Source organism: Punica granatum, chromosome 3 (assembly GCF_007655135.1).
Source record: "Punica granatum isolate Tunisia-2019 chromosome 3, ASM765513v2, whole genome shotgun sequence".
NCBI classification, from domain to species: domain Eukaryota; kingdom Viridiplantae; phylum Streptophyta; class Magnoliopsida; order Myrtales; family Lythraceae; genus Punica; species Punica granatum.
Window position 1 is genome coordinate 2,792,630 of NC_045129.1, and position 21,402 is coordinate 2,814,031.

Genomic DNA, 21,402 nt, shown 5'->3' on the forward strand with positions numbered 1-21,402 from the left:
TCAATTTGCGTTTGGTTTTCGAGTTGGACTATAATCCAACTTGATTTGATTTTACGTAATAATTATAAGTGTTGACAAATATATAGATTGATGAGTATATATACGTGAAAATTAGATGCAGAATTTATTAAAATTGATTATAAAAACGATTAAGAAAATATATGAGAGAAAAATTATTATTAAATGGAAAAAAAAAAAGATAAAACAATAATGATTGCAGTGTTGAATTTGGGAAAGAATAAAATTGAGTTGAATTGAGTTGATTTTGGGATCCCACATTGAAATAATAAAGAGAAATCAACAAATTTATAAGATGATTAGGTTCTGTATCCTATCAGCTCGAGTTTTTGGGTCGAAAATGAATCCAATTACTTATAGGTCCAATGGAAATTTTACATGAAACCAGCGAGTTCCTCATCCTATCAGCTTGAACTTTTAGGATGCATATAGCAGCTCACGGTATGCATCTCTCTAAGGGCGTTTTATCCCCTAAATTAAGATTGTATTTGTTTGGATTTAAAATTTTAGCACTTAAATTTAAGTGTTAAAATCTTAAGTACGTATTAAATAACTGTTTGGATGATTAAGTTAAAATTATTTGGGTTAGTAAGTGCAGAAAATTTGAAATTTTTCGGGGTAATGGTTTCAAATTACTGAATCTCTGAGTCGATTTTTTTACGGAATTAATCAGTCAATCTCAATTTTAATAATCAAATATGCTAAATTATAAATGCTGAAAAAATAATTTAAGTGCTTGATTAACACACCTAAATTTTGGCATATTTGTCCCCTCAATTATGGTAAATGGAAAATCCATCCCCTACTGTTACAACTTACAAATTCTAGTAAATTGATCGGAAAAAAAAAGTGTTTGCCATGTGACCCACGAAAAATGATTAAAAAAATTAAAAATTCTATTAAAAATTTTAAAAGTTAAAAAATAAGAAATGTACATAGAGGGTCATCGCTGCCGTCGGCCACGACCCACCTCCACTAAGGTCGGTTGGGGCCACATTAGTGTGAGTGAGTGTTAATTCTTAAAACTCTAAGGGATTTGGCCTAATAGTTAAGGTGCATTTAAATTTGCATCCGATCTCGGATTTGAATCCCCTTGGGGCCACCGGAGCGCTTTTGGCGTGATTATTCGCTCTATGCGCCGCCGGGGGTTTACAGAGCCCCGAGAATTAATCGAGCGAAGCCTGTACACCCTGGGTTAGTAAAAGAAAAAAAGAAAAACAAGAGTGTCAATTCTTAAGGATAAAACATCGAGTTGGACCGGACCGGTGGAATCTGGTTAAATCGGTTTTATTTCTCAAAAATTTGACTTTGGGGAAGATGGGACGTGTTTAGAAATTCTCTTTTGGAAAGGTAAGAAAATAATATATTTTAGGAAAATGGTTTTCATACTTAACGCTACTAGAAAAACCCAATGGATAGATGGATTCCAAAGATTCACCACCTTTGGTGCTGCCAGAGGAAGGGTGTGCGATCCCTTGCAAGGTCATCCTCCATCTCGAGACCCTCGTGCCCAAAGGATCAAAGATTCTAGGTAAGGGAAATAGGTGTACTTGATATGAAACTGAACGACAAGTTTATATCATAAGAAAATCAGGCGACAATCAGTCTACTTTATGGAAACCTGTTAAAAATCAGATATCAATAACTAGTTGCTGCCAATCTCTTGGGGTAGGGTCGTGGCTAACGAAATACATGAGAGAGAGAGGACAAGACGGGAGATCATAGAGAGAGAGACCCGGACGGATTTGAGGGTTGGGGGCGTGGATGCTGGCCACGACCCACCTCCGTGAGGTTGCCAACTGCAACACTAGTCGGCGCCGACCTCCTGAAACATCATGTTATATTCCTTTTTCCCTTTCTTTTTATTTTGATAAGTAATGCACCCTCGTTTCATTGACTAAAATCATCAAGACTTTCTGTGTAGAGAGACCTTTGTATCCTATAGGTATTGAAGTTTTCTGTAGAATATATATTTTGTGAAATATGTTATGACCTACAATATTTGTTTAGTTGTTCATAGGATAGTTGTGAGGCTATGGTAAGTTTTATGCAATTATTACAGATTGATACTTTTTTAATGGAATAGTGAGAATTCAGAGGATATGTCGAACTTTTGGGTCATGACCGTATGAAAGAATTGAGCATTTCTTTAAATTTCAAAAAGTAGATGTTGGACCACAATGATCAATATCGAAGATATGACTTCACTAATTAAAACATCATACGTAACTGATCTAGCCCTTAGGCATATCTATGATGTAGTCCCCCTTACAATGAACAAATAGCCAGATTGTGGACTAATCCCATATATATGTACTTCAGATCCATCCATTTGATCACCACAAGATCATAGATCCTGTTTACGAGTTTCTTGAGGTGCTATCATAGATCTGAAAATCGCCGAAATACATGCATTTGAAAATGCAGAGCATGGCGTGACTAGGCTAGAAGAACCAGCAGGCAGAGAAAAGGGGCCTTTACCTAATTGACCTTTAGATTTGAGCCAAGAAAGAACGACTAAGCTTTGGTACAATGATCTGGAATAGGGTAATAATTTCTCTTACATGGCGAAATGGACTAAAATGGGTTAAGAGCTCGCTTGATCTCTGCCATTGTCTTATTGCATCGTACGTGGAAACAATGGAAACTGACAGGTTATTAAGAGTATTTGAATAGCTAGCTCGATGTGTACAGTGATCTCGTATATGAGCGCATGAAATATTGATCATCATATGCTGTCCTTGACTTATCTAGAAGCTTTGATGCGAGTATGAAGACCTCCCACTAGGAGCTGTATTGAGATTATTGATGGTTTTCTCATTGGGGAGTCAATAGTCATGAATATGTACAGCTCCATAGCAGTGGCCGCCGGCGTTGATGAGAAAAAATGGGTCTGCAAGCCTGCCGACGTGCTCAGGGCCGTGGATGCTCATGAAGAGACGGCAGGCCAAGGCAAAGGTGAACTTCTTCAACAGGGGGGAAGGCCTTGACCTCCCTCATGGCCGGAGGCCCCCAGAGCTTGAAGGCGCTCCCTAATCAATGAACTATGAATGAACTGGAGGAGAAGTCAATGGCTGGCCGGTTTAATAAATACTTTATGCATCAATTAATGATTAATCGGTGATACACATCTCATGCAGTATGAATTAAGAGGCGTCATGTGTCAAATGAGCAAACCCATTTGAAAATGTATTATGTGAATCAAACCAATACTGGCATAAAGAATCAAAATTTATGGGTGAAATGATCCATTTAAGTTTTCACAGATTAGTGCAAAATTTTAATTAGTTTTTGGGCTCAAAGGCAAGGTGAAAGGAGCGCATGATGAAGCAAACATAAAGAAGATGGATAGATCTTGCAATGTGAGTTTGGTTTGATCGAGTATGTACTTTTTCGATGAATAAAAGGGTGGCAGCAGTAGTAAAGACCTTACCACCCCCACTATGCAATGTTAAGACTCGTGTTCAAACGCAAATTTATCAAACGAATTGAGCAACCAAGGGAAGCATTAGCCCCATCAACCTAGCACCACCAAAGGCAAAGGTCTAATATAATTAACGGATCATAAATTGATTCGACTGGTTGCCTAATTAACTTTTCAATCTTAGCCAGATTAAAAGAACACTGAGCTTTGGTAATGATGATCCAGAATGGAGCTTGCACACAACTCCTAATGGCGTTATTGTACATATCATGGATTAAAAAGGAACTTTCAACTTAATATATAATTCCTGGATTGTACAATGCTCACATACGTATATATATGGGTCCATTAAATTATTGAACTGATCATCATATGCACGCTATCCTTGGCTTAGTTAGATATGAGGTTCAATGCAAATCGGAAGACCGCTGGCAGAGAATGGACTGGGGCTATAGATGATTTTCTCGTCGGGGATGGTTTTCTTCTATCTAAACTTGGTGCACCAGATTTTGTATAGAAACCAGAATCTGTGCCTGCCTTATTCCATCCCCAGGCACATTCGAGGTCCCCCTCCAAAGTGTACGAAACTGTATGGCGCAGGTCCACTCCCCTCATATCGTGAAGGATCAAACTTCTCCGGATTGGGGAAGTACTTAGGATACTTGTGCGTGGAGTGTACAGTCAGTGAATCTGCACATGAAAAAACGTTGACACGATAACTTGATATAATTAAGCAAAGACAGAAGTTAACTACAACTAACCTTCCAGCCCTTGGGAATGGTATAGCCATTGTAAGTGAACTCCGTTATTGCCTTTCGGAAGGCACCATGACCAGGGGGACACACAGCCTCATGGCCTCACAAGCAGTCATCCAGGAATACTTCATCTTCTGTTCCATCTGCTCTGCGCTCACATCTGACCCCGACGTGACAATATATATCAGTCCATTATGTAACTGCTAGCTCCTCATACTCTATCCACTATGCTAATTGAGCTTCCAGCGAATTATCAATTAAGAGAGCGATAAGGAGAGATCAGAAGGTCGGCCACCGGCCTAGCACGTTAGATAGCTATACATAAACATGACTTTGCCTTTCAAGACCTTCTCGTAGACGTCAGGACATTCACCAAGATAATTCACCACAAAGGTGATTGCAGTACTGGTCATATGATAACAAAACAAGTATTGTTGTCCTTCCAAACTGGCTGGCCATTCTCACCTTCGGCAACGAGCATATAGGACATCAAGTCATTTGCCTCCGAGTTTCTGCCCTCCATAATCTCCTCCTTTCTCCTCTTTATAATGGGGCGCAACTCCCTGCTTATGATTTTTCCTCCCTGGATTGCCTTGTTGGATGCTGTGCCAGGAAAGTTTATAGGCATCGATATGATACCAGCAGCCACAACAGCAAACGGGCTAGCAAGCCCGGTGACCTGCTCGGGACCTTGGATGCTCATGAAGAGACGACAGGCCAAGGCAAAAGTGTACCTCTTCAACAGGAGGAAGGCCCTGACTTCGTCATAAAGTGCCCAATCAACTTCCAGGTGCTCCCTTAGCCATGGAGTCCATGACAGGTATGTAATGCTGGATAGCCTCAAACTTGAGGAAGTCAAGAATGATGTTTTGCATCTTAGTGGGCATGGATCCATCTATGAAGTAGTTCACAGCATCCTCGGCGGCCTCAGGGAAATACGCGACCTTCTCTATATGGAGGGGCCACCACATAGTGACATACTAGTTCTCGCTAGAGAAGATGAACTTGTTGCCGGCAGGGCCACAGAACACGGCCATGTTCTCGCCCAGTAGGGAGGATCGGAAGACATCAGTGGAGTACCAAAGGGTCCTGTCTCTGATGAACTTCCAAGGGTGCCCTGCAAATTGCCATAACAAAGTCGAGGGTCTCCTCAGTAATTGGCCATCCCATCTTGCCTGGTGGGAGAATATGGTGCCATCGCCAAATTTATGTTTGCGGACGAGGGAGAGAGAAACATAGAGGATGGCGAAGGAATTCACGCAGGTGCCAGAGAGATCCACTGATATTCGACCTGATCAATGATCTCCTTGGTCGGTATTAATTTAGTATTGCGAGAGACTGGAGAGGCCAATGGTAACGTCTAGGAATTAAGGAAGGAAGGAAGGAGATGGACAATGCCGTTGACTTAAGATGAAATGTAAAATAAAAAAAAAATTAAAAACCACCGACTCTTATAAAAGTTTGTCATCGGTTGCTGATCACACACAAAATATTCAAAGAAATTTTTGGATTCTTCAGGGTATAGAAGTTTTCATGTTGGCAAATGGTCAAATATTTGCCGACCATTTTCTTCAGGATATTTCGGCATTAGAAGATTGGTGAACTTCAACACAATGATGTTAGGAAATTGGTTTTGGAGGTTTATAAATGAAAGATCTGCTCTTCTAAAGTAGGTTATTTCCTCTAAATTATAGATCTCTTAAGGCAGTTGGCGCACTAAATCTTTTATGATGAAATAAAAAGTTAATGAAAATTAGGGAAATTCTACGATTAAGTTCGTGGAGTTGTTAAAACAACCGCGGGATTAAGGGGAAAATGGACTTCCAGCTAAACATGAGGCCTATCCGAACTTGTCCTTGGCACCTAATTATTAATGATTTCCATTCGTATTTTCCATCTCAAAAGAAATGCGGAAACTATCCGTCCTGATACATCTGATGCATTGATTGAGAAGTATGATCATGACAATTTTCTCTTTTTCATGCTCTGTATAACTTCAGTGCATGCTCTGCAAGTTTACACTGGGATGGGTGATTGAAACGGGGTCACCAATGTCCATGCATGATCTCTCCAAATAATTATATATCATGATTTCGTCTGGGAAAAGAAGGAGATATAGGTTAACGGATGCCGAAACTCATGGTTTCGAGATGTATATCGTGGTTAATTTAGTTTGGTTCAAAACAAGGTGCTATAAATGCACTTCCATAGATACGCTCTGCGAGTTTTACTTGTTGAAGCACGGATTCATCTGACTTAACCTGATCAATTTTGCGTGAATGAAATGATTAAGCACGCTTCTGGAAGAAACGAGATCGTCATTAATGTTGTCCGTGCTGAATCGAAGTATGAAGCGCGAAACAAAAAGAATATGACATTGTATGTGGATGTGTTTTATGCCTCTGTTTTGGTCCATCATGCACATATACTCTCAATTAGCCGTTGTGGTGGATTTACCAGTAAATTAGGAGACCTACGAGATTTTGCTCGATAGAATTGTTAAATGAATGATAAGAAATTGTCTCTTGCCTTCGCATTTACAATAGGAACGAATCAAAGGTCTACAGCAAACTCGAAAGATTTCTTGCACCACGAGAGAGATGATTGCTGGATATTCATCAAGAATAATGTACTGCTCCTGACTGAGACAGCTTCTTCACTTGCCACTCAATTTTGATCAGGACATTGTCTCTCATGAAGACAATGCATTCTTCTAGTACTGCTCTGTTTTTGTATTATTTGATTTTTTTCAATCATTAACATTGTAGGCTTATGATTTCACCCCGTCCGGGGAGGAGCACCCCGGGGGTGATGCCATACTGTAGCAGCGCAGGATGTGGGAGATGATTCGATCGAGGAACTTCTTGGTTATGGTTTGCTTCTCGCGACTTCCATCGTCTACTCTTCATAACCACGAGTATGTGGCTTAACATAAAACTAGTCAATTCAATCTAGTATACTGATAAGTTAAAATTCAATATATTTTGAAGAATTAATTTCTTTCTAATTAAAATATAAAAATTTATGTTTATTTTGAGTTTTAACTTAATTTAAATTATTTCACTTTATTATACTAATTTAAGACTTGATACATTTTTACGTACATAAGAGAATATAATTTTTCCTTGTAGTAAAGCATATAATTTTATATTATTTCAAAACTCGTGATTTTTTTAGTTTGTAATCATTGTAAAATCCAAATAACTTTTTATACGATATAAACTTTTTATATGTGATATCTTCACATTATGGAGACCGCAATTATAATTTTGTACAATTATCTATATATATATATACAAAATACTGCCATCCATATTGGGTATGGCTTCACCATCACACAGTTTTCATATGTATATAGATTAGAAGGGAAAATATGTACACCCATACTGTGTGCATCATGCCGTCATGCACGAGCTGCTGGGAATTTTTTTTTCGATTGATTCTTGGCGGCTGGGTATTTGGATGCAACCTCTCTCTCTTCTTTTTTCTCAATTGTCTTGGCAATTTCTAAATCAATCAATTCCTTCTTCTTCTTTTTTTAATTTGATTTGTTGATAAACATGGAAATGTATAAAGTTTGGTGTGGTCATAGGCAATGCGCACGAAAGTTGTCCACAAAAAAACGAGTGGGTGTTGTCGGCGTCAATTGATTGATCATTTCCATCTTCCGAAGTTGTCCCTTTTTGTTCTCAATAATTAAATAAATGAAAAAAAAAATGAAAGAGGAAGATTTGTCTGCTGCCCTTTTCTTTTGACTTCCAACTGCACGAGTTTGGAATTGCGAACTCCGGTCGTTGAATCTTTGAAAGAATAAAAAAACCTTCGAATTTGTATCCACAAATGACAAATTCTGGTACTCGTCGATTAGTTAGTTCAAAACTACTCACGGGTATATCCACGCGATGACGTCACCAATGAGATTCTATAATCGCACCTACCGAAGACGCTGGTGTCTGGATCGACTAATCCATCTTCCCGGCCGAGTCAAAGACAATCCAACCGTAATCTCAATTGACTTTTCGCAATTTTCACGGATTTATGCGCGCACACGCTTTCTTGATGCATACAATGATACAATGGTCTTAGAGACACATATATGGGTCCATGGAATTATCGAACTGATCATCCTATGTAGTCCTTGGCTTAGATATGCTGCTCAATACGAATAGGAAGACTGCCGGCAGGGACCGGATTAGGGCTGTAGATGATTTTCTCATCGGGGATAGCCTTCTTCCATTTGAACTTGGTTACCACATTGTGCATGAAAACAAGTATCTGTACCCTGTCATACTCCTTCCCCAGGCACATTCGAGGTCTTCCCCCAAAGGGTACGAAACTGAACGGCGCAGGCCCACCCCCCTCGAATCTTGAAGGATCAAACCTCTCCGGGTCAGGGAAGTATCTGGGATCCTTGTGCGTGGAGCGTACAGTCCAATGAGTCTGCAAGAAAACTGTACGTTAACATTGTAAAAATAACATGCATGATCTCAGAAATTAAGTTAATTATAACTAACCTTCCAACCCTTGGGAATGGTAAAGCCCGAGTAAGTGAAGTCCGTTATTGCCTCCCGGAAGGCACCTGGGGACAGCCTCATCGCCTCGCGGTCAACCATCCAGGAGTACCTCATTTTCTGTATGTCTTCCCAGTTGAGTAACTCATCGGGGCCTTTGTTCCTCGCAATTTCCATTTGCTCTGCTCATAGGTGGACCGACAAGGAGATTAGTCCATCATTTGATGTGATTTTGTTCATTAATCAACCGTTGGTTAGTTCCCTCATAGACTTTGGCTCCCCGTCTTACTTAAATTTTCGCTCAATCAGTGATATATCTGTGGCTAAGCAAGCTTAAAAAATTAGTAAGAGACTGTAACACGAAGGATGACGTGGAGCAGATGCCAATAAATGAAAGCTACTTTTACCTTCAAGACCTGCTCATAGACATCGGGATACTCGGCAAGATATTTCACCACGAATGTGATCGTATGACTAATATCAGTCTCCTTCATGACTGGCCGGCCATTCTCATCCTCCGCAAGCAGCATCCGGGACAGCAAGTGATTGGCCACCAAGTCCTTCTCCATAATCTCTTTTTTCCTCCTCCTTATAATGGACAGCAAGTCGGATCGCATCGTCTTCCCTGCTTGGATTGCCTTGTTGTAAGCAGTCCCTGGAAAGTTTATGGGCACCTACAAGAGACCAGCGGTGACGAGGGCAAATTTGCGGTCAAGCCGATCAACTTAAGCGGGATCCCGGACGCTCATTAAGAGACGACAGGACAAGGCAAAGGTATACTTTTTTAACAGGGGGAAGACCCTGACTTCCTTGTAAGGGGCCCAATCAGCTTCCAGGTGTTGCTTTGCCATGGAGTCCATGATGGGTATGTAACGCTGGAGCGCTTCGGGCTTGACAAACTCAGGAATGAAGGTCCGCATCTTAGTCATTGCATCTTTGGTGTAGTCATCCGCATCCTCCGGGAACTGAGTGACCTTCATCATGGAACGGGGCCACCACGAGGTAACATACTTGTTCTCGCCAGAAAAGAGGAACTTGTTGCCAGGAGCTCCGCAGAAATGGCCACATTCTCACCCACGCCCAGCAGAGAGGTCCGAAAGACATCAGAGGAGTACCTGCTGGTCCTATCTGTGACAAACTTCTCCGGGGTGCTGCTGCAACCGGCCATGACAAAGTCCAGGGTCTCCCTGATGATCGGCCAATATCCGGTCTTTCCTGGTGGGAGATTAAGGAGGTCAGTGGTGCCATGAGCTTTTGCTTTATGCTTACGGACGAGGTGGATGGTGAGAGAGAGGATGGCGAGGTACAGCACGCAAGTGCAGAAGAGATCCATTAAGTATATATTCAGATGGTTCTCAATGAACTGAGGAGCCAAATTAATGGTAAAGTTTAGCAAAGAGATCGACAAGGAGGAGCCTCCTAGCGAGTGTTTATATATATCAGATTGCACATATAAATTATACATGCACAAGGACTCATCATTGACAGCCATCGGATTGGAGGGAAAATTAGCTCCCTGCTAAAATAAGGACTCATCCGACGATTGTCGATATGTCAACGAATACTTTATGTGTTAAAGATTATTAATTTGCTGATGCATTTGAAACAAAACTTTAGAGGGATGATAGTGTTGCACATCAGCAAATCTCATTTTAGATTTGAAAATCTAACTTCTGTTTCATATGTGAAACGTCCACCTCGCATCTCTCTCCCTCTCCATATCTTGACTACAATTTGGTAAAAGATAGGTTAAAGAGTCTGATTAGCAGAAGGAAAGGATAGAAGCAAGCGTGGAGTATATGGCAGAGAAAGCGCCACATAACAATCAGAGGAAAGGATGATCCAAACCGCAAATAATCTTTTTCGTGCACTGTATGTATTTATGCTTAGTCTTCAGTGTGTTCTCTGCTTCTGTAGACTAGCTAGGATAGGTGATGAAAGTGTCCCCGCCGATGTCCAGTGTCTTCGAGTGATTGTTTATCGCGGAATGTTGTGTTTCCTGTGGGAGAAGAAGGATCGTGTGTTTCGAGATATTTCTTGTGTTAGAGTTTTTGACCAGGGAGTTTTACTTGCTAAAGGCCATATTTATTCAAATATTCAGATTATCAGTAAACTTGCATATGTCCATCCGATTCCAAGCAGTGGCATTCTTACAAATAAAGATGAACAAAGTTCAAAAAGTGTCCTCAGAACCATTTGGTCCATTTCCGGCTTTAAAAAAGAATGACTTTTGACATTATTTGTACATAATTATTACCGTAGTACTCGAATTCGCTTACTTTAATGATGAGTCTATGAAATTATTGAACTGACCTTCGTGTCTTATTGCATTGCAGAAAAAAGAGAGACTGACAGCTTAAGAGGAATCCTAGAGTTTTACATGCATGAAGCACAAATATGCGGGCCGTACATGATATATATAACGAACCGAATCACATAACATACTGTCCTTGGCTTAAGCATGAGGCTCAGTGCGGATAGGGAGACCACTGACGAGGACTGGGAAAGGGTTGTAGATGATTTTCTCATCGGGGATGGTTTTCTTCCATCTGAAATTGGTCACCAGATTGTGCATGACAACAAGCACCAGTACCCTGGCATATTCCTTCCCTGGGCACATTCGAGGTCCTCCTCCAAAGGGTACGAAAGTGTACGGCACAGGTCCACTCCCCTTGAATCTTGAGGGATCAAACTTTTCCGGATCAGGGAAGTATTGGGGGTCCTTGTGCGTCGAGTATGGAGTCCAGTGAGTCTGAATGCATGATCCGTGTTAACTATAACACAGATTATTAATATATGCAATCCCTGATAAAACCAAAACATTAATTCATAACCTGACCTTCCAACCCTTGGGAATGGTAAAGCCGGAGTAAGTGAAGTCCTTTATCACCTCTCGGTAGCCGCCTGGACCAGCGGGGCAAAGCCTCATGACTTCACAGGCAACCATCCAGGAGTACCTCATCTTCTGTACGTCATCCCAGTTGAGTAACTCATCGGGCCCTTTGCTCCTCGCAATTTCCGTCTGCTCTGCTCACACGAAACCCAGACGGTAGCGAGGGGATTAATTAGCATGTCAGTTATAAATTTTACATGCTTTTATTCATTTAACAGCTATACTTCTTCAAAATTGCGAGTACGTGCTCAACAACAAATTTGAGTTAGCAAGCTTCAATAATCAATAAGGGACTATGATAAGAAGGCAATATATGATCACATATTTTACCTTTCAAGACTTGCTTGTAGACATCAGGATACTCAGCAAGATAGTTCATCACAAACGTTATCGTAGTACTGATCGTGCCGTGGCTTCCAATGAGATTTGCAATGATCGTATTACCAATTTCGGTATCCTTCATGATTGGCTGGCCACTCTCATCTTTCGCCAACAGCATCCGGGAAAGCAAGTCCTTCACCACTATATCCTTCTCGTCCACAATCTCCTTCTTCCGACAGTTTATAATGGACAGCAGGTCCTCGCGCATGCTCTTCCCTGCTTGAACCGCCTTGTTGAAAGCAGTCCCTGGGAAGTTTATGGGCACCGACAAGAGACCAGCGGTGACGAGAGCAAAATTGTGCTCAATCCTGGCGAGGTGCGCGGGATCATGGATGCTCATTATGAGACGACAGGACAAGGCAAAAGTGTACTTTTTTAACAGTGGGAAAGCCCTGACTTCCCCATATGGGGCCCAATCAGCTTCCAGGTGCTGCTTTGCCATGGAGTCCATGATGGGTATGTAACGCTGGAGCGCTTCAGGCTTGACAAACTCGAGATTGAAGCTCCGGCTCTTGGCGACTGCGTCGCTATTGTAGAAGTTATCCATATCCACAGCCTCGGGGTCGGGGAACTCCAGGACCATATTGATGGAGCGGGGCCACCACGAGGTGACATACTTGTTCTCACCAGAGAAGAGGAACTTGTTGCCGGAAGCTCCGCAGAACACGGCCACGTCACCCATGCCCAGCAGAGAGGTTCGGAAGATGTCAGAGGAGTACCTGCTGGTCCTGTCTGTGACAAACTTCTCGGGGGTGCCGTTGCGACCAGCCATGACGAAGTCCAGGGTCTCCCCGATGATTGGCCATCCAATCCTGCCAGGTGGAAGATTAAGGGCTGTGCCATCAGCTCCTGATTTATGTCTGCGGACGAGGTAGATGGTGAGAGAGAGGGAGACATAGAGGATGGCGATGTAAAGCGTGCAAGTTTCGAAAAGATCCATCGATCAGATCGGTCTGTTCAATGATCTCCTTGATCGATCGATACTGAGTAGCCAATGCTAATAGACATATACACACATACAGAGGCTTCTGAGAGGAGATAGGGTAGCGTAAATGCGCAATTATTAGTTGACAATTAAGAGAGCACGCGACGAGGAAAGATATATTAAATTACATTTATATATTTAAGAAAAAAACTAACAACTTGGGTTGACATGTTAAGGAGTGATCAAGTTGCACATCTCGTTGAAAAACTAACCTGTGTTCCACATGGGATCAAGAGGAAGAGGGTGGACTCACGAAAGGCAAAATTATTTATACATGATGGATGATAGGTTAACGAATACTTTAATATATTACTTATTATTTATTTATATACATCTGATGCATACGTAACCAATTGAATCAATATATATATATATATATATACATCTCCCTAATTAATATGCTGCCTGATATTCATGCGGAGGAATTGCGGGGAGTAAGTCGAGCAGTGGTGAGGTGCAGAATAGAATTATGGATAGAAATGTCGATTATGAAGAGATTTGCGGGACCATTGGGAGGCAGCTGAGCGGCCTATGTTCGGCGTAATCTGGCAAATAATAAGTGTACGTAATCCGGCCTCTTTCTAATCTTGGGCAATGAATAAAGTTTCATCTATGGACCAGATATAATTACCTCTAGCTCTCCGTTGGCAATAAGTGCACGTAAACCACATTATGCTTTTCCTGTGAAATGAGTGAGCCGTGTGTATATTTCCCTGTGTTGTTGCGAGATTATTTTCTTTGATGTTAAGAGTCCAAACTATATTTATTTCATAAATGATTTCCTCATTTATCATGTAAAATTATATGAAATACAGAAAGAAGGGATTTTTTTTTTTTTGGTACGTAAACGAGGCAAAAGCGCAGGCAAAAGTATCGGGGCATGGAGGTCCCAGAAATGTCACCTAGCAACAAAGGACCTAGGCCATTAGGAACCGAAGGCAAAAAATGAAAACCCAACGGCAAAGATAAAGCTCTCCTCGCTAGCCAATCCACGTAGCAATTGCCTTCCCTGTAAGTATGGACCATCGAGACCTCCCAATCTCTTGCCAACAAGCTTTGAACATCAGACAGCAAAAAGGGTCCTCCAACGACCTGCCCCGCAATTAGTTCCCTAGTAGAAGTCGAATCGGTCTCTAGAACCAGCTTTCGACATCCCATGTCCCACGACTTGGAGTCCTGACCGCACCCCCCACATCTCGGCGAGTGACGACGAGGCAGTCCCGATATTGTGCATAGATCCCATCACCCAATTACCACAAGAATCTCTGATGACACCACTTGCCCCAGCCGGACCCCGATTGCCTCAAGCTGCCCCATCTGTATTCAATTTGAACCATCCGGCGTCTAGTTCAATCCATCGAATCATCTTCCACTGTCTTCCCGACACCGGCGAAAATTTCTATTTCGCTTCCCTTGCCTTGGCAAAGGCATGAGCTGTACGAAGGATATCTCCTGCTTCATCGGAAGGCCTTCTGAAGCCGGCCTGGAAATGCTCTTTGTTCCTCCAATTCCACAGCAACCAACACCCGACAGCAAATATACCAGTCCATCTCGGCAAATCCCTTACCCAAAGGTTCGAAAGTAGTCAATCATCAAGAGGCCGATTGAAGAAATTCGGCTAAAATCAAGAAGAAACTAACCTCGACCACACTGCCCTTGTCAAAGCACAGTCCCTGAGCACATGGATAGGAGTTTCCTGAGCCTCGTGACATTTGTGGCACAGGGAAGAGGCAACAATATTACGACGTGCACGGAGTTCATTAGTGAGAAGCCGATCCTTCACCACTAACCAAAGAAAATGGCGAATTCTCTCGGGTCCATCCCAGGACCAAATGAGTTGCCATATCAGTTTATGAGAATTCCAAGAATGGCCTGCAACAAGCTCATATGCAGAGGAAACCAAGCACTCGCCCGTGCTAGATAATCTCCAAAAGATAGAATCATTCCCCATACTAAGTTGCAGAAACAGATACCTGCAATGCGAAGGAGGGTGGATTGATCGACAAAAGGAGCAAAGGAGTCCCACATCCAGCTATCCTCTGTAGAGACAAAGTCTCAAACAGGTCTGTTCCTAAGATGCTCAAGCACAGACGACAAAGCCTGCATAAGAGAATCAGAATTTGGCACCCATCTGTCTTCCAAAATCGAGCACGATTTCCATCTCTGATTAGCCAGCCAGTCCCACGAGATACACTATCTGATATACACTAGACATATAGATATGCTAAGAAATCGATATTTTATGCATATGGCGTTAATGGTACAAATTTATACTATCTGATAAATATGAGAATAAATGTAAATTGTTACCTCTTGTGGTTTTTTATTTTCTAATTGACAACTATACTTATATATGTTCAAGCATAAAATATAATATTTCCTGAACATGCCTTAACATTAATTATCATATTATATTATATATATATATATATATATATTGGGTGAAATTATCATATATTTTTAAAATTGTGTGTTTCTTTTCATGTTTGAAAAAATTTTCAATTTAAAAATATTTTTTCGATTTAAATTATTTTTAGTTGTTTTGCTTTCCTAAATTATTTTCCCAACATTCACGTGAATTCTGATCTGGAATAGTAAAATCCCCTATAATGTTGCGAAGGGGTAGCTGGACTCTGTTAAATTAATTTATTATCGCATTGGCGGAATGAAATTTTGAATGTGCAATACTAACAAAACGTAAACTAAATTATCAAACATAAATAATGATCGCTGCCAACATTACAGTATAATTATTTTAATTTTTAGTAAATAAGTTTCTACATAAAATACTTAATTATTTGACATTACTTAATTATTATTAAGAAAAGTGCAACGAGCTGATTTTCATATAATTTTCATGGATGTAAAAGAAAATGACAATTGAGAAAAAAAAAAGGTTTAGTGTAATATACAGTACAAAGCACTGACTTGAAATCAAGAGATCTTGGGTTTCAACCTCACTAGTAGAACTTATGAGTCTCTTTATTTCGCTTTATCTCCTATCATTATACTAACCTCATAAGTCTCCCTTATGACCTAAAAAAAAATGACAACTTGAGGGAAATCCTAGATGTGTACCATGGTCACACACCCACACATAAATGTATAAGGATACATGGAGTTATTGAACTGATCATCTTCATGTAGTCCTTGGCGTAGATATGAGGTTCAATGCGAATAGCAAGACCGCTGGCAGGGACCAGAATAGGGTTGTAGATGATTTTCTCATCAGGGATAGCTGTCTTCCATCTGAACTTGGTCACCAGATTGTGCATGAAAACAAGTATGTGCATACTCCTTCCCTGGGCACGTTCGAGGTCCTCCTCCGAAGGGTACGAAAGTGAACGGCACAGGCCCACTCCCCTCGAATCTTGAAGGATCTAACTTCTCCGGGTCAGGGAAGTATTTGGGGTCCTTGTGAGTGGAGTGTACCGTCCATTGTGTGTGCGAGAAAGCCGTAGATTAACATGACAACATATATAATCCGATACATGATGACCTCTGAAAATAATTTATAACTAACCTTCCGACCCTTGGGAATGGTAAAGCCAGAGTAAGTGAAATCCTTTATTGCCTCTCGGAAGGCACCTGGATTAGGGGGGCACAGCCTCATGACCTCGCAAGCAACCATCCAGGAGTACCTCATCTTCTGTATGTCGTCCCAGTTGAGTAACTCATCGGGCCTTTGCTCCTCGCAATTTCCATCTGCTCTGCTCACATGGGATCAATTAAAAGGGGATTAGTCCGTTAGTTTTATGTGCTTTTTTCATTAGAACGTATTAATTAACGGCTAGTTCTGCGTGGACTTTTGCTCTTCTCCTACATAAAATTTTTCACTCGATCTATCAGTGATCTGCAGCTGAACAAGCTTCGAAAATCAATAAGAGACTGTAATGTGGAAGAAGAGGTGGGGCCAGGTGAGCAGCTGCCAATGTATCTACACGACTTGTACCTTTCAAGACCCGCTCGTATACGTTGGGATGCTCGGCAAGGTATTTCACCACAAATGTGATCATGGTACTGCTCGATTCATGGCTTGCAAGGAGTTTAGTTATGATTGTATTACCAATCTCGGTCTCCTTCATGACTGGCTGGCCATTCTCATCCTCTGCAAGCAGCATCCGGGACAGGAAGTCCTTCGCCACCATGTCCTTGTTCTCCATAATCTCCTTTTTCGTCCTCTTTATAATGGGCAGCAGATCAAAGCGCAAGCTCTTCCCTGCATGGATCGCCTTGTTGTAAGCTGTCCCTGGAAAGTTTAGGGGCGCCAACATAATGCCGGCGGTTGCCAGAGCAAACGTGTGCGCAAGCCTAGTGACGCAAGCGGGATCCTGGACTCTCATTAAGGGACGACAGGACAAGGCAAGGGTGTCCTTCTTTAGCAGTGGGAAGACCCTGACATCCTCATGGGGGGGCCAATCAGCTTCCAGGTGCTGCCTTGCCATTTAGTCCATGATGGGTATGTAAAGCTGGATCTCTTCAGGCTTGACGAACTCGAGAATGAACCTCCGAGTTTTGGCGACTGCATCGTCAATGGAGTAGTTATCCATGCTGTTGGGGTCGGGGGAACTCCATGACATTCTTCATGGAGCGGGGCCACCATGCAGAAACGAACTTGTTCTCACCAGAGAAGAGGAACTTGTTGCCCGAAGGGCCGCGGAACAAGGCCACATTGTTGCCCAGGCCCAGCAGAGAGGTCCGGAAGACGTCAGAGGAGTACCTGCCGGTCCTGTCCATGACAAACTTGTCAGGTGTGGCGCTGCGGTTGGCCATGACCAAGTCCAGGGTCTCCCTGATGATTGGCTAATATCCCGTCTTGCCTGGTGGTAGATTAAGGAGGGCGAGGTAAAGTGCGCAAGTGTAGAAGAGATCCATTAATTATGAAATGGATCTGAATGAACTGCAGGAGCCTAATGAAGTGGCCGTTAAAAGTATACGAAGGAGACCAGATGGACAAGGAGGAGCCTCCTAGTGTGTATATTTATACACGTATACTATACATATCCGACAAAAAAAATACGCATTATGCTTAGAGAAAAGGGTCCCGGTGTACTAGCACAAGACGCGGACCAAGAACCAAGAAGTCCTAAATTAAATCCTCATCAGTGGGACGTATGTGCTTCATTTATTTCGCTATAATTCACATTCTTGTACTGAACTCATAAGCCTCCCTTATAATAATAAAAAATACACATATACATATACATACATTTGCTAGAGAAAGGAAAGTAGGCATTGACTTATGAGCGAGAGAGACGGGACATAAGAATTATATATGAATTTTTAAAATTGAATGAATATTTTTTATAAGATTTTGACAATTTTTTAAAACATTTTGAGAATATTTAATTATCAATATAATATTTAATAATTTTGAATTTTTGTTTAAGATAAAATATAATTTCTAATCATATAAATACTAATTCTCAAATCAATATATAAAAATATATATTCATATAAAATACAATTTTCTTATAATATATGGTTACACGGGCGCTCTTTAATATAATTTTTTTACTTACTTTATTGGTAAAATTCAAATTAACATTAGTAATATATATCTAATATCTAACATGATAATTTATTTTTGTTGATTATCAATAATGATTTGTGGCAGCTTAAAACACTCATATGACAATAAAAAGAAAAAAATAATGATTTATAGAAGGAGATATAGCTGACTGGATGTTGAATCTCACGGTTTCGTGATGCTTTCACTTGTTATTGTTAAAGGCCAAATTTGTTCAAGTAGTCAGATGATCGGTAAACTTCCAGAACTGTCCATCCAATTTCAAGCAAGGGCATTGTTACTGTAAAAAAAAAAAAAATTACTGTATCGGAAAAGCACTCACCTTGGTGTCACACACTTTAGTACTTTACTTTCATCTCTCTCCCTCTCTCTATGTGTTTTTACCTTTTCTTTAAAAAAAAAATTTAAGCAGGCCATGTGGGCCCAGAGCAGGCCACGCGAGCACGGGGGAGTGCCGGGGGAGGTGCCTCTTTCCGCCACGTGGCAGGCGGCACTCCAACCGGCACCCCCCGTTGGACTTGCCCTGAGACTAGCGGAGTAAATTGAGACAGGAGATAAACTTTCGGGAGCAAACTGAAAAAAGTAGCATAAAATGAACGCCAAATCTCAATTATCTTCAAAGTTCGGCGCAACCCAGACTGGTGGGCGGGCGGACGGAACAGAACGACAGGGAAAGGAGCCAATCTGAATCTGTCACGTGACCGATAGATCCCGTTGTCTGTCAGACAGTCACCGCCCGCACAAGAACTTTAAGCTCGATCACTCTCCGGAGCTCCCGCCCGTCGAAGGCGAGCTGTAATCGGAAAACCCACATCGCCAATTCATCAGGTTACCATTTAAAATCCACCTTTCGACTGTATCATTGCACCGTTGAAGCAGCTCCAAGGCCTCAGTTTTCTCTGCTATCTTTGTAGCAGAGGATCTGAGTTTGAGTGGAGGCAATGCTGCTTGTTGGGGTTGCAGTGGTGTTGGGCATTCTCTGCGCTTTTCTACTGCTCCCGCGGAGCCAGAAATCAAGTATTCCCTTTCACTCTGGTTATCTTGGTTGTGTTCAGATTTCGAGATTAATTCTCAGAAAATGCCGGGTTGAGTTGAAGGGAAAGGACCCAACTGGATTATGATTTTGATCTGAATATACCTTTCAATTGCAGGTAAGAGCAAAGAGATTCGGTCTAGTGCTGACAGTAAGAAGGTAGGTCTTGACAATTTTCTCTCTTTCGTGCTCTGCAATGTTAGTATTATTCCGTGTATGCTATACCCTGAATGGGTGATGTTGCCGATGCTCGTAATATCTGAGAGATTCTGTATCATGCTATGGTGTTTTCGTGTGGGACAAGAAGGAGTTATAGGTTAATGGATGCTGAAATTCGCGGTTTCGAGATGTTTCTTGTGAGTAATTTTGATAAGGGTGTGTTTTAATAAGATCTTTGCTATGCGCCTCAAATGTGGATATGTGAGTTTACTTGTTTAACAAGGAAAATTTTGTGAGTGTGACGTTATTAAGTGCGCCACTGGAAGAAATGAGTTTGACATTAACTCTGCTGAATGTAAGTGTGAACCGAGAAAACAAAATGAATATGATATCGTACGTGGGCTATGTTTTATGCCTTTGTTTTGGTCCATCAGATACTCTCAGTTAGCCATCATTGTGGATTACCAGTGGAGTACATAGTTTGGCTCAATGGAAGTTAAACTGAGGTAAGAAGGTGAAATGACTGTTGGCTTGTTTCTTGTCTTCGTATTCACATTAGGAATCGAAGGTCTATAGCAAGGCCGAAGTGTCCTTCCACAACAAGAGGGACGATTGCTGGATAATCATAAAAAACAGGGTATCACTTCTTTAACGGCTAAATCACTTGCCACTCGATTTTGGTCAGAATATTGTTTACCGCTGCTTCAGCACATGGTTTCCTCTAGCTCTGCTGTGTTTGGCATTTTTATTTTTTCGATTTCAAACATTGTAGGTTTATGATGTCACCTCGTACGTGGAGGAGCACCCTGGTGGTGATGCCATATTAGCACATGCGGGAGATGACTCAACTGAAGGATTTTTTGGGTATGCTTCTATCCTTACGAAATAGAATGTACATGAGTCTTGTTCTATTTCACTTCTTTTATTGGTGGAGCTGCCCAATTCAAGTATTCAGATGATCTGCAAACTTGCATATTTGTCCATCCAAATTCAAGTCTTATATAAAGTTTAACATAGTTAAAAGGATGTCCTCAGGAAGCTTGTTTAGGACCATTTCTTTATTAGGACTTTATAAATTTCATCAAAAATTGCAAACGTTTGAATACTATTGTTCCCAACGCTTAATTACCAGGAGTCTGATTACCTTTAACAAGAGAACTATTTTGCATTATTTCGTAAAGCCTTAAAACATCGTTATTCGGCGATGCTTACTATTTTCACCCTTGTTCATAATTACTACTTTCATACTCAAATTCACTTTAATTTTTATGTTGTCGGATTATCTCTGAAAAGACCTAACTACTCCTTCCTATGCAGGCCGCAGCATGCTACAAGAGTCTTCGACATGATCGAAGATTTCTATATTGGGGATCTCAAGCTATGACTCTCCTAGCAATTGTTCCTAAATGCATTGTTCGGACACATTTTGGATGTCATTTTTCTCTCTCTGTAGCATTTCTTCTCCCATCTTATTTGTATTTCGGATTGAATCCTCTTAAAAGAGAACGTTGCAGAATAGACAATATCCTCCAATTGGATGCGTGAATCGAGTGTTTGGATTTCATCCTTACATAACATCAATGGCCCCGGGACCAGGAAGATTACAGGTCAACGAGTTTTGCATCTACCATGGAGCTTCGGGTTTATAGTTGGAACTTGGAAGTGAACCTCTTGGGGGGGGGCACCTTTGAAGGCATTGAGTGAGAATGAAGA

The 21,402-nt window shown here is 41.3% G+C and overlaps 3 protein-coding genes and 3 pseudogenes across 5 annotated transcripts; 1 reads left to right on the top strand and 5 right to left on the bottom strand.

Moving 5' to 3' along the window:
- Positions 1–4,216: 4,216 nt before the first annotated feature.
- Positions 4,217–5,785, bottom strand: LOC116199433 (annotated as a pseudogene).
- A 2,411-nt stretch (positions 5,786–8,196) lies between these two features.
- LOC116198869 lies at positions 8,197–10,307 on the bottom strand (annotated as a pseudogene).
- Positions 10,308–10,920: 613 nt separating this feature from the next.
- LOC116198868 (beta-amyrin 28-monooxygenase-like) lies at positions 10,921–13,032 on the bottom strand. Of its 3 annotated transcripts, none has more exons than XM_031529123.1 (3): positions 11,932–13,032; positions 11,599–11,735; positions 10,921–11,513 (listed from the first exon to the last, which is right to left on the bottom strand). In XM_031529123.1, the coding sequence occupies exons 1-3, from the start codon at positions 12,920–12,922 to the stop codon at positions 11,268–11,270; spliced, it is 1,374 nt and encodes a 457-aa protein (XP_031384983.1). In that variant the 5' UTR covers positions 12,923–13,032; the 3' UTR covers positions 10,921–11,267. The 3 variants fall into 3 exon arrangements, with proteins under 3 accessions (XP_031384983.1, XP_031384982.1, XP_031384981.1); XM_031529122.1 differs by having other exon boundaries at positions 10,921–11,460; positions 11,932–13,030; XM_031529121.1 differs by having other exon boundaries at positions 10,921–11,460; positions 11,548–11,735; positions 11,932–13,022.
- Positions 13,033–15,968: 2,936 nt separating this feature from the next.
- Positions 15,969–16,732, bottom strand: LOC116202035 (annotated as a pseudogene).
- An 80-nt stretch (positions 16,733–16,812) lies between these two features.
- LOC116199434 (beta-amyrin 28-monooxygenase-like) lies at positions 16,813–17,412 on the bottom strand. Its single transcript, XM_031529779.1, has one exon. The coding sequence runs from the start codon at positions 17,410–17,412 to the stop codon at positions 16,813–16,815; it is 600 nt and encodes a 199-aa protein (XP_031385639.1).
- Positions 17,413–19,108: 1,696 nt separating this feature from the next.
- On the top strand, positions 19,109–21,235 carry LOC116199618 (cytochrome B5-like protein). Its single transcript, XM_031530056.1, has 6 exons — positions 19,109–19,325; positions 19,415–19,514; positions 19,649–19,689; positions 20,249–20,326; positions 20,462–20,553; positions 21,007–21,235. Exons 2-6 carry the CDS (start codon positions 19,439–19,441, stop codon positions 21,071–21,073), a joined length of 354 nt encoding a protein of 117 aa, XP_031385916.1. The 5' UTR covers positions 19,109–19,325; positions 19,415–19,438; the 3' UTR covers positions 21,074–21,235.
- The last annotated feature ends 167 nt before the right edge of the window (positions 21,236–21,402 follow it).